At 36.9% G+C, this 17,615-nt stretch overlaps 1 protein-coding gene across 2 annotated transcripts in view; it reads right to left on the reverse strand.

Annotated features, from left to right (window-relative positions):
• Nucleotides 1-17,615, reverse strand: part of LOC126261967 (MOG interacting and ectopic P-granules protein 1) — a 111,983-nt gene that overhangs the window by 61,693 nt on the left and 32,675 nt on the right. Inside the window, exons 4-5 of one of the 2 annotated variants that reach the window (XM_049958583.1) lie at nucleotides 13,762-13,850; nucleotides 9,656-9,688 (exon numbers count right to left, since the gene is read on the reverse strand). In XM_049958583.1, coding sequence (XP_049814540.1) covers nucleotides 9,656-9,688; nucleotides 13,762-13,850 — 122 coding nt within the window. The remainder of the gene's footprint in view (nucleotides 1-9,655; nucleotides 9,689-13,761; nucleotides 13,851-17,615) is intronic. The other variant, XM_049958584.1, reaches the window with a different exon arrangement.

Consider the following 17,615-nt stretch of genomic DNA (forward strand, 5'->3'; position numbering starts at 1 on the left):
AGATAGTAATGCACATAATGTGCTATGAAATTTCAGAGCTTCATGCATAGCAGTATCTTTCGCATATCGCATAATTAACTATATTTAGAAGAAACATGAACAGTTCTGGTGACATTCTACTATAATTAAAGGAACTTCTTGGGTCTTCCATTATAAATTATTTCAGCATAATTGCTGAGCAACTTAGCTGACATATTTTCTTCATCCAGTCACGAATCGAAATATGTTTCTTTTTTTCCCTGATGCAGCGATTCCGCGCAACAAACTTTAACTCCATCACAACTCATGCAACATGCAGCTGCCAAAACTTTCATTTCAGACAAGACTCGGAAACCCACCAAACAATTAAACTGAAGTGTATGCTGCCTTCGCCTCGTCTACAGTGATATATGAAACGATTTGCATGCAACTCATTCAACACAATGAGTTGCGCAACCCAAAGTCATCGTGTAAACTAGGCTTAACGCTTTTCAAACCACCATTCGCAATATTTTCCCGAGGCCTGTTAGAAATAGGTCCATTCCAGCAGTTGCCAGAGACAGCCAGTTAACATGCATCACTGGGCTTGCGCAGCTACAATGATGTAGGAAGCCCGTACGTTTGAATGTGTAAAACATTAAAAGATCTTACGATATTTTCATAAATACTCCAAGAGCATCGGAATTTCCTGAACCATACTAAAATGCATAATTCAGCTTACAGTGCACATTCGCATGTCCAGATTCCCAATGAAGTAGGCCTCGATCTGATATCAAGCATTTCAGTGTGGTTTTCAGGACGTAAATTTTCTTGGGAGTATCAGTACTGCATTATCTCATGTTTGGGTCTTTATTGTGGCATAATGCCATAAGTGCTAGAAGATAAAAATGTGTACTTGAAATGCAATGAACAGTGGAAACAAGTCAAAAGCACGGAATTAAACACTTCGTTTCAAATAAATTGACTGCCTCGACAAAAAAGATCGAAGCCAACTTTCCTTAGCAAACAGACAAAAATAACTTCATTGTTTTGCAAAGTGATTAATGCTTGACTGTCAGAAATGTGGAAATAAAATAAGATCTGAAGCTAATAATTAATCCGTAATTACGTGAATGTATTTTAATTCAATTGATAGGTCCCAGCCACAGAAATCAGTTTTGTTTTCATTTGAAGTCAGAGCAGTAAAACAATAATTCCGAATACCCCCCCCCCCCCACAAGCAAGCGTTTGAGATAAGACACCAAAAATTTAAAAAATGACTTTTCAAAAAATGTTCATTTTGTAGCACACATATTTCTGAACGGTCCAATACATAAAACATATATGTTCGAGGAAATGTAAGACGTGTTATTTGGTCTTAAGTGTGCCGAAGTGTAGTGCCACGCCTCTTCACACAACGTTCTTCTATCGCACATCACTGTATTTCGCTCTGTGGAATTCAAACATGTATATTTTGTAATGGATGCCATCAAATTATATTCATGACAGTGTAAATTAAAATGTCCTGTGGTGCCTCTCCTGCTCCCAGTCAGCCGGTTTGCCCTCACAATTAATACTGGATGGGATTATTTGTAACCGTGAGAATAAGAACTCTTCAGAAAATTTGCACTCTTTATTGCCTATTAGCTAATAACTTGCTGTTTTGTGTGACATAAAATCAAATATTTGATACATAAAGACCAGAGACAAGATAACAGTACACATTTCTTCAATCCTTAGGTCCTAGCATTTTTCTCTCTGTAATATTGCTAGAGTTTTACATGACGTGCTTTCCTTTCTGCAAAAGGATCTATTACCTCAAAGTTCTTCAAACATTTTGCTACATGAAAAATCAGAATGTCGTTTTCTAATACTGAAAAAGCTGTTAATACAAATAGTATCCAAGACTGGTAATATTTCTCGATCTGATTACGTCTTTTTGTCACTATCTGCTACATGAAGTGAAATAGGTCTGTCTAATATTGCAGCAGTAACACACACCAAATAAATGAGACTGTTTTGGCACAAATGGTCATTTTTATAGCACAACAGAATATAATTCACTAAGTACCAATATCAAATGCCTATTAGGCCTACTAAAAGCAAAAAGCTTTATGTTAGGAAGTAGTTTCACATTTCATTCATATGCTCAAGCTTCTCAAGCATGAGATCGGAAAGTAGTAGTACGAAATTTTTGTATAAATTTGGGATCGTCATATTCTTCCATAATTTGTGTGATTTCACCGATTCTTCTCCTTCCTCGGTCTAACAAACAATCTTGTCATCACTAATTCTGTAACTATTCCTGCCAGTGTCAAGACTCATTCTCCGGTAAACTTCACGAACCCTGCCACAATCACTGGCTTAGTTCTCCTGCATTTATTCTCCTGTTCAGCGTTATTACGTGTTCGTACAACGCGTTTTCTGCACTACTCCCAGAATTGAACTTAAGCGGCTGCTAGCTGGGGCCTGTACAACTGACTCTTACTAGTGTAGCAATCAGGCCAAAACTTTTCTGTCAAAATTTCATTTTCTTGAACACATAGAGAAGATAATACATAATGTTTCTTATCTGTTATTCCTGTTTGTCATTTATTTCCACTCTGGTAGTCTGAATCTATGGAATTCGATAGTAATTATAAAAAAGCTGATCATTCGCAAACCCAGTCAACCACATAACCCCAATAGCTATTGGCATTCACCCATTCGGCTTTATCCCACTCAGCTCGTATAGCCCTGTCCCCTTTTGTCTGCAGGAAAGTATATTTCTAGATGAGAACGGGATTCCTCTGGCAGAGACATCACGTACACTACGCAAGCATTCAAAAATGTTAAAAAATCAACAGGGACACGCTTCAAAATCATATGAATAATCGATAGACCAACGAACACTGGATGCTAGGCACTTTGTGAAACAAGGTTTTTTTCCTTTCTCCTGAAGCATAGGAATTTTTTCTAAGTGGCAATGTCTCAAAAGTGTTAAGTTCTGAACGAGAGTCAAACACACTCACTCGCAACATGATTTATCTTGAGTAAAAGGAGATTTATGTTGAAAGTGACGCCTCTCAAACAGTCATTCAAAATATTTTCCCTTGATCTATTAGAAATAGGTTTGTTTGAGCAATCACCAGGAAACAGGCGTTACTGCGCTTGTGCAACTATGATGACATAGGAAGCCCATATTTGGCTTTTGCTCTACTCATATGCCTTTTGTCGCACTTCTGTTTGCAATTTCGTGCACACTGGAGGACCACGTAAACACGCGCAGCACAGCTGCATGTTGTTTGGAGGGGATGTATGGAGTTCTGTACTTGGACAACTTTTTTATAATATAATATCCAGATAAGTAATGTGAAATAAGAAAGCAGTCCTTGGCGTAATAGTCATTTCAAAGCTGGACTCTACAACTCAAAGTACCCTAAAAGTTTCGATATGGGATGACTTTATGAGTTTTCTTCTTTTACATTTGCACTCTGCAATACTGTTCATAGCATGTTGTCTTTATATATCAGAACTAAGGACAACCGATATTCTATTCCTTCCTGTAATAAACCCATGCGGGTAGTTATGATGATGAAACACAGTGTACTACCAGTCTATTATTTACCAAAGATTGGCGTTCTGTAAATTTAAGATGTAAACAACACAAATTAAGAAACAACATTATGCCTAGAATAGGTAACACATAAATGCTGACACACTGTGTTTCATGGAATGCAGCTTTTTAAAATTTTGTTAAAGCTGTCAATATACTTGAAACAAAAAATTTTGTTCAGTACTACTGACCAAATCTGCTGTTTAGTCATCTTCAAGTGAACATTTACATATGTTCATACATACAGAGCATTAAGATATCTTACATTATGTTATAAAAGGAACGGGATATCAGACAATACACCAGGAGCATTAGAATCTTGTAAACCATACTAAAATGTATAATTGTGCTTAAAGTGCACATTCCTATATTCGGATTCAAACTGAAGTAGGCCCCTACCTGGTATTAAGCTTTTCAGTGTGGTTTTTGTGTTGTCAGTTTTCTTGGAGTTCTAGTATCTTATCTCATACTTGGTTCTTTATTATGGCGTAATGCTGTATGTATCAGAAGATGAAAACATACACTTTAAATTCAGCGAACAGTTGAAACTAGCCAACAGTGTGGAATGACACTGTTCCAAATAAACTGACTGCCCATGCAGTAAAGCTTAATAAAAGCCAAATTTCTTTAGCAAACTGACGAAAATAACTTGACTGTTCTGCAAGACTATGAATGCTTGATTGCCAATGACATGGAATTTTTTAAAAATCTTATAACTTATTTTAAACTAGTGACATGATTATATGAATGTATTTTAATTCACTTGATAGCTCCCATCACAGAAACCTATATTGTTTTCATTTGATATGAGAGCCGTAAACGAAGAGAAAACAGCAAAAAATCATGAGAATAAACGTCACGTGAAAACAGCCCCCTCTCTACTACAATGTTTGATGCTCTGCAGATGCACGAATCTGGCACGTTGGATATGCCAGTGAAATTGTTCTGGATGGCATCTGGCTGCTTGCTGCAACTACTCTAACAGCTAACAGCTACACTTCAATTAACCAAGAGCAGAAGGTGTTACTCATACAGACTTCAGCTCTGTGCATGTGCACAATTCCACTGACAAGTGCTCAAACGAACTTAATGTAAACAGTTGTGATGTCACACTTTTTAAAAACAGTTTGTTGCTGTGAAGTATTGAATAGTTTTCATCCAAAAGCGTTTGACACATTTTACTGTTGGCAGACACTTTCGTGTGTGTGTGTGTGTCTGTGTGTGTGTGTGTGTGTGTGTGTGTGTGTGTGTGTGTGTGGCGAAAGAATAATAGAGAAAAAATACATATAACTTCAAATATTCTTGATCGTACATAAAAAATTATTTTTTTTTTTACAATAATGTGACTCACTGGGTACAGTTGGCGACAGTGGATCCAATGACAGAATTCTGTCTTATAAACATCACCACGAAGTTAAATGTACATCAGTATGAAGATATGTGGCAGTATAAAGAAATATAATTCTGTAGGACATGATACAGAGAGGAATTAGCAGTTAAAATGTAACTCAGCAGTCAGGTCTCATCTTAACCAACACCTCAGAAAAAGGAACATGTTCCGAAAGAAGCACCAAAAGTGAGCGACAATTATAATTGTTTTTAAATCATTTAGGCTTTCTTGCTATTATTTTCCAAACTAACCACTGTTTTGGAAATCACCACATAAAAAAAACAGAACACCAGTGCAGCATACATCAATTCGTAATGTGTCACTGCAAATTGAAGTTGGTGCATATAAAAATTCTTTTAATGAAATAATATGCCAAAACTTCCAGTCTGCTTCACAGTTTTCTTGCAAGGTGTGCCACATCGGTGACAGTTTGACTGCAGTTTTGTATATTATCTAAATGAGGTGCTACCATAGCTCTTGTTTATTATTATTGCTTTTCTTATATTCAGACTAATATTGTAGTTTTAACCAAAACCAACACTTCTTTCAATAATGCAACTATGAACAACACTACACACAACTCTGTTAGTTTGGCACTGTTAGGAGATAAAGCACTAACACTGGAAACTGTTCACACTTTTAAAAACTTCTACCAATTCAGAACTAAGGAGCTGAAAGCAGAGGAGGAGGAGGAGGAGGAAAATTAGGGAAAGATGGAGAAGGAAATCAGCCATGTCCTTTCAAACGAACCATCCCTGCATTTGCCTGAAGCAATTTAGAGAAAATCATAGAAAACCTAAATCAGGAGGGCCGGACATAGGTTTGAACCATCATCCTCTCGAATAAAAGTCCAATGTGCTAACCAATGCACCACCTTGCTAAGTGTGAAAGCTAAAGAAAATGTATTGTGTAATGTTTGTAAGCACTACTCGAAAGCTTATGCTTTTCCAGTATCATATCTCAATTTAATGTTTTTTCATTACATGTAAATGGTGGAAACACTATAACACAAAAGCTGGTGGAAATCATCATTCCGCACATAGAGTGTTTGACAAAATGATTAAAAAATGTAAAACAGTGAGTTAATATATTTATGAACTCCAGGAACATAAAAACAGGGTTATGCTGTACTTATGTAAACATACTGACATGTCAACAATGTGTCATTCAAATGATTGAATGTGACATGTCATGTGACAATAAAGCTTCTATTCTATTTAACTGTTTATCTATGTTATTGCCTACACTGAATATATGACATTATTTCTACAATACTAATGAACCAATGCCATTATTACCTTTCTTCATAAAAAAAGCAAAGGTCAGACTAAATGTTAAACCCTTTTTGGTACCAGGAAAGAAGGTATGTTGCCACTGTGATTTCATGGTTAGAGCCATTCACTTGTTGCACATGTTTAAGTGATCTAGTGAAGAATTAGGTATTTCTTTTTCTACAAACAACCAAATTTTCACACATTTGCAATCTGTATTAATTTGCATGTTTAAAAAAATACCGGCTTGCTGGATTTCATGTGAATTACAACATTACTCTGTAATTTGCAACTGCCACACTGTGGCAAAACAGTGTCTTACATTCTAACAAGAAATGTAGACATTTCTCAAACCTCAGCAATGATAATAGTTCTCTAATTAAAATTGTGTAATGAGCCAATTCAGTTGCAATTTAAACAGCATTCTGTGATAAATTACTTATGAACTGCTACAAAGGAATACTTATCAGACTTTTTTCAGCTCTCTGGGTAAGTGCTTGCCTTTGAAACAAACACTTCAACCTCCAGACATTTATTTATTTATTTATCATATTTCCACTACATAATGTGTTATGAAATAACTTTCTGGGGGTAACTCACCGCTTATGTCCCTTTTCCCCCCTAAGGTAAGTCTTTCCGCTCCTGAGATTGCAATGACTCCTTACCCTTTCCCTTAAAACCCACATCCTTTCGTCTTTCCCACTCCTTCCCTCTTTCCTGATGAAGCAACCGTGGGTTGCGAAAACTTGAAATTTGTGTGTGTGTGTTTGTGTGTTTTTTGTTGTCTCCTATCAACATACCAACGCTTATGTTTGGTAAGTTACAGCATCTTTGTTTTTAGATATATTTTCCCACGTGGAATGTTATATATAAAAATCGTCATGAATAATCCATCACAATTTGAGAAGAACAGCTATGTCCACACCTACAACACTAGAGGAAAAAGTGATCTTTATTACCCGTTATTAAAGCTGTTGTTACCCCAGAAAGGAGTTCAATACATAACAAAACAACTTTTGACCACTTGCCCAATAATATGTCTGACAGGCAGCAAAGTTTTAAATCTAACCTAAAATTAATTCTCCTGAACAACTCTTATTCCATGGACAAATGAGTGTGACTAAAAAGTAATGGGTTCATTAAGGTACGCATGTATACATAGTCTGTAAACTGAATTGTACCTGATCATTTTGATCGAACTCTTTCAAAAGATCTAAGGAACTTATAACGAACTTACTAACTAGTGCTTAAATGCTCTTTGAAATCTGGAAACAATAAGCATCAAATTTCAGACCTTTAACTATTCTGTTCTCGTAACACAAAGACAAGCCCTTCTCTCTATTTCCATTACTAAAATTTCCACATCAATTTTCTCTCTATTTCTTCAATAACAAACAATATTTGAAACACATAAAATAAGGGCGATATAAACACTCATCTAGAGCAAACCGAAATGTGGAACACAGACACACATAACAGCAAATAGTATTCACATCAGCTTTTGAGCTCTTGCTTTATTTTTATAGCAACATTCATGCGGACAGCCACACCTACATGTGAATGTGTACACTTTTAATGGAACAAGAGCAAGAGCTCAAAAGCTAGAGAGAATACTTTTTGCTGTTAATGTTTCTATGCTCCACACGTCAGCCCGCTACAGGTGAGCGACTGTCTTTCCCTTATTTTACATATTGTTCCACTCGTGAATTTCCAATATTTGAAACAGACAGAGACACAAACATGAAGAACCAAAATTTGAAAGCAACTACAGACTGACTTCCCAAACAACAAAACCTCTGTAGCCTTTATCGGCAAGAGCTAAAAGGAATTAATTTCTCACATAATTCAGCAGCTTGGTTACAAAATAATCATGCAAACCACCACTAAGTATCGCTCAAGTGTGTATAATCAATACCAAATATAAATAGTAGGGGATACAGCAAATATACAAAGAAGAGCAACAAGAACTGTCACAGGCTTGCCTGCCTGATTTACTACTTCACGGAGGTCTACTTACAAAGTTTAATGAAACAATATCAAATGAGGAATCTGGAAACATGTGCAGCCTCTTAGGCATTTCTACCTTGGTGACCACAAGAACAAGATTACACGAATTACAGTGTGTACAGAGGCATTTAAGCTGTCATTCTTCCCAGGCTCCATATGTGAGTGTAACAAGAAGAAACGCAAATATGTGGTACAAGGGAAAGTACAATCTGCCACGCACATCACAGTAGTTTGCGGAGTATATATGCAGATGTAGAATGACACAATCTGAACAAAGATGCTTCATACATTAATACTTGTAGCAATTTCAAAGATACAAGAAAATTCCTGTAACTTCCAGCATGTTTTAGGTCCAAAAAATTAAATCTAGTGCTTTTACACAACATGCGGAAACAATGTTGTAAAACTGTTCACATGCACGAAAGAAACACTTCCCAACTTTTACATTTGTCACAGATTCTCACAACGTCACTATCGCGACAAGCCGTACCTCCGCCAATGGTTTGCATTAAAATTTTGTTCCTAAGCATATCGTAATAAGATTTGATTCTTCACAAATACAAACAATACTGAACACTGAACAATCTACTTACAATGAGATATACTGAAATTTTTGTTTTTGCAGTCTATCAACATGTGAGAAACTGATTAAAATACTGCAGCACCAATTTCACATTTTACAGCACAGTTCAATCAACTAAAACAACACAAAATGAGCACTAGACTTCTTATCAATCCAAAATATTCACACACCTATTCTTTATTCACTAATACTTTAAACTTATTACTTAAAACAACAAACACAGCATAGAATTCAATCTCACTGATGTAAACATCTAATATATTTCAAGTAGTCAGGGATTAATAATTGTCTAATGCAGTGGTGGACAGCGAAGATAATAATCAAGATCATTAGCATTGTTTTTGTTGTTCATGTGATCTTGCACTGTCTATTTGACTCTTCTGCTTCTCACAGTTTTCCACTGCACATGAACACTCAGCAGGTCATGTAAGTAGAAATTTTTTTCAAGCTAACTTAACACTTTTTTCAAAATGAAAGACAGCCTCAAATTGTGTGCAAACAATTTTTAAAATCAGAGCTACTATCAACTGTAACAAAACTGGTTATACATATAGTAAATCACAGGATCCTACAATTCAATTTCAAATTTTTTTTTTTTTTGGAAGTGCTTCTTTTAAAGTCTGTAATTTCCAAGCTATTTTGTCCACCATGCAAAGTTCCCATGCTTATGCAAAACTAATAGAATGTTGTTACAAAAAGGAAAAAGGACTGTATATAACTTATACACCATCAATATTTAAAAGAAATACCACGTAACTACAAGTGGAAAGATACAGAAAGGGTCAGGATAGGGAGATTTTGGAAAGACAGACCGAGCCAACTTGTTGCAAATAAACATTAAAATGACTCACCATTGGTGAGCTGGCAAGAAGGTACTTTGAACCCTGAAATTACATGGCATGTATAAGGAGTTGCTTCAATGGAAACAAGTAGAAAATCTTAAGACTGTAAGCAAATTTCACATAATTATTTCTGTTTTTCCTTTACACCTTACATATGGCATTAAAAAGTACTATTGTATACTAAGCACATGCCTAGCATTACACTTTTATAAAATGAAACCATTTTCCACATTCAACTTTGTTTCAATGTGAATGAATATATATGTCTGTCCATTAACAAAACAAATATTGGACACTTTTAAAATCCCGCACTGTTGTTACAGAACTATGACACTTCCATACAATATTTGTGATATAACACGACAGTGTGAAATACAATTTTCCTTGTTCAGTGTCCCATAAAATACATTTCAAATACTGTAAAAAAGTCAGCACTTTGAGAATTTTTTTTTTCAGAATATTGAACAACCATCTGACTTTCTATGCATAAGGGCTGAAAGGGAATTCTGACTTCCCTTTTTTCTTGCATAACTTGCCCCAAAAACACGAAAGTTCCAAATTGAAACACAACAGTAGCTGGCAACAATCACCTGAAATCTACAGCGCAATGGTCATTTATAAAAAGCTGACTTGTATGATATAATAAAGGTCTCTTGTTTAACCAATCACAGAGACTCCAACGATTCTAGTGCTTTTTACACCATTTGCCACTGGAGACAAAAAGCAATTGCACTGTTTTATCACTTCCGACAATTCCACGTATTTCAACAAAGCTTTCCCGGCAAATGACAACATTTTCCTCATTCACAGTATCCCCAATGTGGTTTCTCTCTAGACAAACTCCTTGGGAATACTGGCTCTATAATTAGTGTCCACATATAATTTTTCAATAGCAAAGTGAAAATGTACAATGCAACGGATATTAAATTTTGAAAGTGTTTCTGGATGATATACGTATATGATACAGCATCAATTTGTAATGGATGGGTCAGACAAGATTTTTGGATATTTGATTAAGTATGAGAGCTGATGCAGATGAGAAGATGGTGACATTATTAAAGAGGAAAACATCTATTTTCATTGATTATTTGGTAATAAAGTTTCTTCAGCTCCAGTCTCAGTCTTTTTGAATGATCCTCATTTATTGGTCAAGACGCACACAAGAAGCTTGAGTGCCAAAAGTGACATGAGAGAAAATGTACAATAATAGAAGCAAAAAACTTCCATCAGTACGGGTCCTCAATTAGCTGTTTGTGCTATAACTACAAACATGTGGTTATAAGCTGCAACTAATTTTCTTATGAATTATTGTCCTAGTTAGTAAATATATTTGAAATGTCAATTTCCTGGTCTAATTGGGCTCAGCACTTCAGCAAGTTACATGTTAAATTTATAAATTTTCTTATATATGGATCCAATACTGCACTTGTATCTGCATTGAGTTACAAATTCTTTGAAATACCCACAGATCATTTCACAATCTTTACAAGATGTTGCAATTTGCCACTCAAGTTCAACTGTTTCAACAGGCATGCTATACACTTTAAATAACCACAAACACAAAAATCTAAATGACTAAGGTGGAGTGGGAGGCCAAAGTACGGGCCTTGCTCAATCACTCCCTCTTGGTGCATATGATGTCGTCTTACAGCAGCAGTAGCAATGTCTGCTGGTACCCCATCATGCATTTACCATATTCCCTAACCTTTAACCGCAGGTGAAACATAAGAAAAATTAGACAGAGACATAAATGAGAAGTTAACATTTCAAACAATATCTGCACTGACTAGTAGACATTATTGTGATCTCTCAGGCACCCTTGCTGTGACTGATTAAATGGTGTGCACTTCCAGGTGCCCAACCAAATTGCTGTTCCAATTTTATGTACAATTTATACAAATAACAGCATAACTCTCAGCACTTGAAGACAACTGGGCCCGCCATCGAAATATTGTGCATAAAATGGAAACAATAATTCAGTTATATAATCTGAAGCACACCATTAGGATGCCATTTCATAATGAAGTCAGTGATTTATAACCACACATTCACAATTAGCTCCCAAGCAGCTCGTTGGCAGACTTATGTTTACTGAAATGTTTTTGTCTTATCACATACTTTCACTCATCAGTTTTCACAGTTATGACACAAACACATATGTAAAATATTTTTGTCAGAATCCAGTGCATACTTTTCAAGGCTTAGTTGTTTCTTTTAAGTAGAAACATTCATTGGGATAGTGTTATCATTGTCAATATAAGCACTATAAGAAAGATGCCTAGATCCAAATGTGTTTAATCCAACATAAGGTTCTGTTTTTGCCTTTTTTGTACTATTCTGAGTCTCTTCTCTATCCAACTTTCTGTTGTATTTCCTCACACCCTCTCGGATATTTCTGAATAGTTTTGTTTAGCTCAGCATATTCTTTCACGTTCCTATCATCAATAACTCAAAATTCTCATCTTCTCAGTTGATTTATTCCATTTTGAGATTTACTTTTTGTTTGTACTTGCCAATATCTTTTGCTTTTGGCTATGTACTTATGTTAAATGCAAATAATTACCCCTTTCATCTATGTCCAATTTTAATTTCCTGAGGTATGAAACTTTTCTACTTTAATTTGGTATGCTTCACCATTCACAAATGATATTTCCGACTTCTCACCTGATGACTATTTCTTTGTGTTTTTTCTTACCTTGCTTCTTACAATCTGAAAGCAGTTTGCAGTATCATGTAATGTAAAAACTCCTTATTGTTTGATAAAATATGGTCAAATTCATTTTCAAATGGTTCAAATGGCTCTGAGCACCATGGGACTCAACTGCTGTGGTCATAAGTCCCCTAGAACTTCTTAAACCTAACTAACCTAAGGACAGCACACAACACCCAGCCATCACGAGGCAGAGAAAATCCCTGACCCCGCCGGGAATCGAACCCGGGAACCCGGGCGTGGGAAGCGAGAACGCTACCGCACGACCACGAGATGCGGGCAAATTCATTTTCATTCCATTTGGTTCTTGCCTAGTTAATTTTATACTTTTTGTTCCTTTTGACTCCCACTGCCCTGAGTACTTGTTAGTTCAGAGGAACATTGATAGGCTGATTTCATACAGAACACAGTTTGTATTGAACGTGATACACATATAGTCGTCACACCATGAAGGAAAGATTACAATGAGTGGAGTATCCTACAAGAGCTTTTGGATAGCTTTGTAATAGCTATCGCTGATGGCATAAATGGCCTCTGTAACTATAAATGAAGCAAAAAGAACACATATGTACAATGAAATCAGGATGCACATACAACTATGCGGAAAACCAGGAGGAACATGTAAACATCTTAAGCTCCTGCAGGTCTTGAGACTGCATCTATCTTTCCACGGACACTGAGCATCCATGCCAATCTAGCAGTGGCACTCTACCCATAATGAATAATAACTGTGACTCAAACAAACTTACGTATTATAAATCACAAATAATGTAAACAGACAAAAACCATAATAATAACAGTGATGTAACTTTTAACCACACAGTAATTATTATTGCAGATAGCCATAGAGAAACTTCCTGAAGACAGCACTGATGCAGGCTTTTGTTCAAATGTGTGTGGAATTTCTAAGGGAGCAAACTGCTGAGGTCATTGGTCCATAGACTTACACACTACTTAAACTATCTTACACTATGGACAAAACACACACACACACACACACACACACACACACACACACACACGCCCAAGGGAGGACTCGAACCTCCGGTGGGAGTGGCCGCGCAATCCGTGACACGCCGCCTCAAACCAAGCGGCCACTCCACGCGGCGGCTTTTGTCCACAAACTAGTTACTACTGCGGATATCCTCCTCCACATGACTGCAACACACAAATGGATCTAACCCTAAAATACAACAATTCCCACAAAAATCAAAAGGAACACAGCTAAGGCTGCAAGGTAAAATGTGTTAAACCCAAAAATTAAATACAATGTAGTACACCCATCAAAACAGCATTCTGCTTTTTTCATTCTTTCCAAAATACTTAAAACGCAAAACTGGAAATCATTTGAAATATTCTCAGACATCCTGAAAGTACGAAACTTGCACTGTGTTTTGTAGCTTACCTGGTACAGCTGACTGTTACTCAACTGGTATGTAGTTGGAAGTAACACCTGAGACTGGTTCGGAGGTACTGCTTGTCGGTAGAGCATTCCTACAAGGATATTAAACATACAAGCAGTGAAACAAATACATGACTGACACCAGCTACAATGTAAAACATTATATCAACTTTAATTTGATTATTTTGTTCATGCAAAGCTCACAGTAGAAAATATACTTTTACACTCATAGCAATCTCACGCTTGCTTACTTGGGTCATTTCATCCACTAATTAACAGACAAAAACTTTTAGTAAACAAGCACATTATATGATATTCCATACCCAACCACTGTTTTTTACATGTTATCAGAGAATATCTATTATATTGTTTACAGGGGGAAATGGAAAATAAATTCGAATGCCATCAAGATTGAAATTGTTACGTAATATTGTTAATAACACGGAATTCCAGCAAAATCTTTATAAACTTACATCTAATCGTATATCAGTAAGGTAGGTGTGTGTGTGTGTGTGTGTGTGTGTGTGTGTATTTTGGGGGGAGTGGGTGGGGGCAGGCAATCGTGTGTTTTTAAACACACTTGCAATAATTTTGCCAGCAACTATAAACCACCTCAGTCTATATCACCACTTCCAACCAGATTTTACAGTCGTTAAAATGAACTTGGCCAAATACTGTTCTGCAACTTTCCCCACACTTACACAGGATGTCTTGAGGAGGAATGGTCAATATTCAGGTATATAACAGAAAAGATCATTTGAAGCAAAAAAGCTTGCTAAACATGGGCTCTAAATACATACCTTACAATATATGAGCAGTTGTTGAACGGAAGAGATGTGTTTCATAATAGCAATGATGAACAAGTTAAGTATTCACACACACACACACACACACACACACACACACACAAAAGGGTTTAACTTTTACAAGCTTTCGGAGCCAGTGGCTATTTCTTTTGGCAGAAGAGTTGAAGGGGAAGGTAGAGCGGTGAAGGAAAAGGACTGGAGAGATTTAGGGAAATGGGTGCAGTTAAGAAAAGTCACCCAGAACCCCAGTAAGTCTCCCCTGATCCTGGGTGATTTTTTTGAGCTGTACCCCTCCCTTTTGCTAAACCTCTCTAGTCCTTTTCTTCACCCCTCTTTCCTTCCCCTTCAACTCTTCTGCCAGAAGAAGGAGCCACCAGCTCCTTAAGCTTGTAAAAGTTAAATCTTTTTGTGTGTATGTTCCCCTGTTGCCACTTGGTGAGTAGATTCTTTATCTATGCGTTTATATTATAATATATCTAAAAACACAGATGATGTGACTTACCGAATGAAAGTGCTGGCAGGTCGATAGACACACAAACAAACACAAACATACACACAAAATTCAAGCTTTCGCAACAAACTGTTGCCTCATCAGGAAAGAGGGAAGGAGAGGGAAAGACGAAAGGATGTGGGTTTTAAGGGAGAGGGTAAGGAGTCATTCCAATCCCAGGAGCGGAAAGACTTACCCTAGGGGGAAAAAAGGACAGGTATACACTCGAGCGCACACACACACACACACACACACATCCATCCGCACATACACAGACACAAGCAGACATTAATGAAAATGTCTGCTTGTGTCTGTATGTGCGGATGGATATGCGTGTGTGTGCGCAAGTGTATACCTGTCCTTTTTTCCTTTTTTCCCCCTAAGGTAAGTCTTTCCGCTCCTGGGATTTGAATGACTCCTTACCCTCTCCCTTAAAACCCACATCCTTTCGTCTTTCCCTCTTTCCTGATGAGGCAACAGTTTGTTGCGAAAGCTTGAATTTTGTGTGTATGTTTGTGTGTCTATCGACCTGCCAGCACTTTCGTTCGGTAAGTCACATCATCTGTGTTTTTAGATATATTTTTCCCACATGGAATGTTTCCCTCTATTATATTCAATCGTTTATATTATAAAACACACTTAAAGTTATCAAATGTAATTTTTAATTAAACTCAGCAAATGACCAATATGAAGTTGCCAACTGCACTGTATATTTCTTCCTATCACCAACCAACATATTTCTGCTTTAACATGGTGAACTGCAGAGTATTATAAAAGTTTATCTGCTACCAATTAACACACCCACTGCAGTCTGTAGTGCTGGTAATCAAGAGTTAGTGATAGTAATTATAGTAGGCAACACACAAACATTCTTTGCAGGATATGTCACCAGAAACTGCTGGTAGACATCCTGTGATTTCAAACTGGATTCCACTATTGAATTAATACAATGATTGTCAGTGAATGATGTGCCTAATTGTATTGGTCATGAATTTGATAGGTGATCCTCCATTTTGTCAAAATGAATTACCTAAGTTTATTTAGGGCGATGTACTTGAGGACAGTATTATGGAAGTGGAAGAGGATGTAGATGAAGATGAAATGGGAGATAAGATACTGCGTGAAGAGTTTGACAGAGCACTGAAAGACCTGAGTCGAAACAAGGCCCCGGGAGTAGACAACATTCCATTAGAACTACTGATGGCCTTGGGAGAGCCAGTCATGACAAAACTCTACCGTCTGGTGAGCAAGATGTATGAGACTGGCGAAATACCCACAGACTTCAAGAAGAATATAATAATTCCAATACCAAAGAAAGCAGGTGTTCACAGATGTGAAAATTACCGAACTATCAGTTTAATAAGTCACAGCTGCAAAATACTAACGCGAATTCTTTACAGACGAATGGAAAAACTGGTAGAAGCGGACCTCGGGGAAGATCAGTTTGGATTCCGTAGAAATGTTGGAACACGTGAGGCAATACTAACCTTACGACTTATCTTAGAAGAAAGAGTAAGAAAAGGCAAACCTACGTTTCTAGCATTTGTAGACTTAGAGAAAGCTTTTGACAACGTTAACTGGAATACTCTCTTTCAAATTCTGAAGGTAGCAGGGGTAAAATACAGGGAGCGAAAGGCTATTTACAATTTGTACAGAAACCAGATGGCAGTTATAAGAGTCAAGGGGCACGAAAGGGAAGCAGTGGTTGGGAAAGGAGTGAGACAGGGTTGTAGCCTCTCCCCGATGTTATTCAATCTGTATATTGAGCAAGCAGTAAAGAAAACAAAAGAAAAATTCGGAGTAGGTATTAAAATTCATGGAGAAGAAGTAAAAACTTTGAGGTTCGCCGATGACATTGTAATTCTGTCAGAGACAGCAAAGGACTTGGAAGAGCAGTTGAACGGAATGGACAGTGTCTTGAAAGGAGGATATAAGATGAACATCAACAAAAGCAAAACGAGGATAATGTAATGTAGTCAAATTAAATCGGGTGATGCTGAGGGGATTAGATTAGGAAATGAGACACTTAAAGTAGTAAAGGAGTTTTGCTATTTAGGGAGTAAAATAACTGATGATGGTCGAAGTAGAGAGGATATAAAATGTAGACTGGCAATGGCAAGGAAATCGTTTCTGAAGAAGAGAAATTTGTTAACATCGAGTATAGATTTAAGTGTCAGGAAGTCGTTTCTGAAAGTATTTGTATGGAGTGTAGCCATGTATAGAAGTGAAACATGGACGATAACCAGTTTGGACAAGAAGAGAATAGAAGCTTTCGAAATGTGGTGCTACAGAAGAATGCTGAAGATAAGGTGGGTAGATCACGTAACTAATGAGGAGGTATTGAATAGGATTGGGGAGAAGAGAAGTTTGTGGCACAACTTGACTAGAAGAAGGGATCGGTTGGTAGGACATGTTTTGAGGCATCAAGGGATCACAAATTTAGCATTGGAGGGCAGCGTGGAGGGTAAAAATCGTAGAGGGAGACCAAGAGATGAATACACTAAGCAGATTCAGAAGGATGTAGGTTGCAGTAGGTACTGGGAGATGAAGAAGCTTGCACA

Source organism: Schistocerca nitens, chromosome 1 (genome assembly GCF_023898315.1).
Source record: "Schistocerca nitens isolate TAMUIC-IGC-003100 chromosome 1, iqSchNite1.1, whole genome shotgun sequence".
In the NCBI taxonomy this organism is placed as follows: Eukaryota; Metazoa; Arthropoda; class Insecta; order Orthoptera; family Acrididae; genus Schistocerca; species Schistocerca nitens.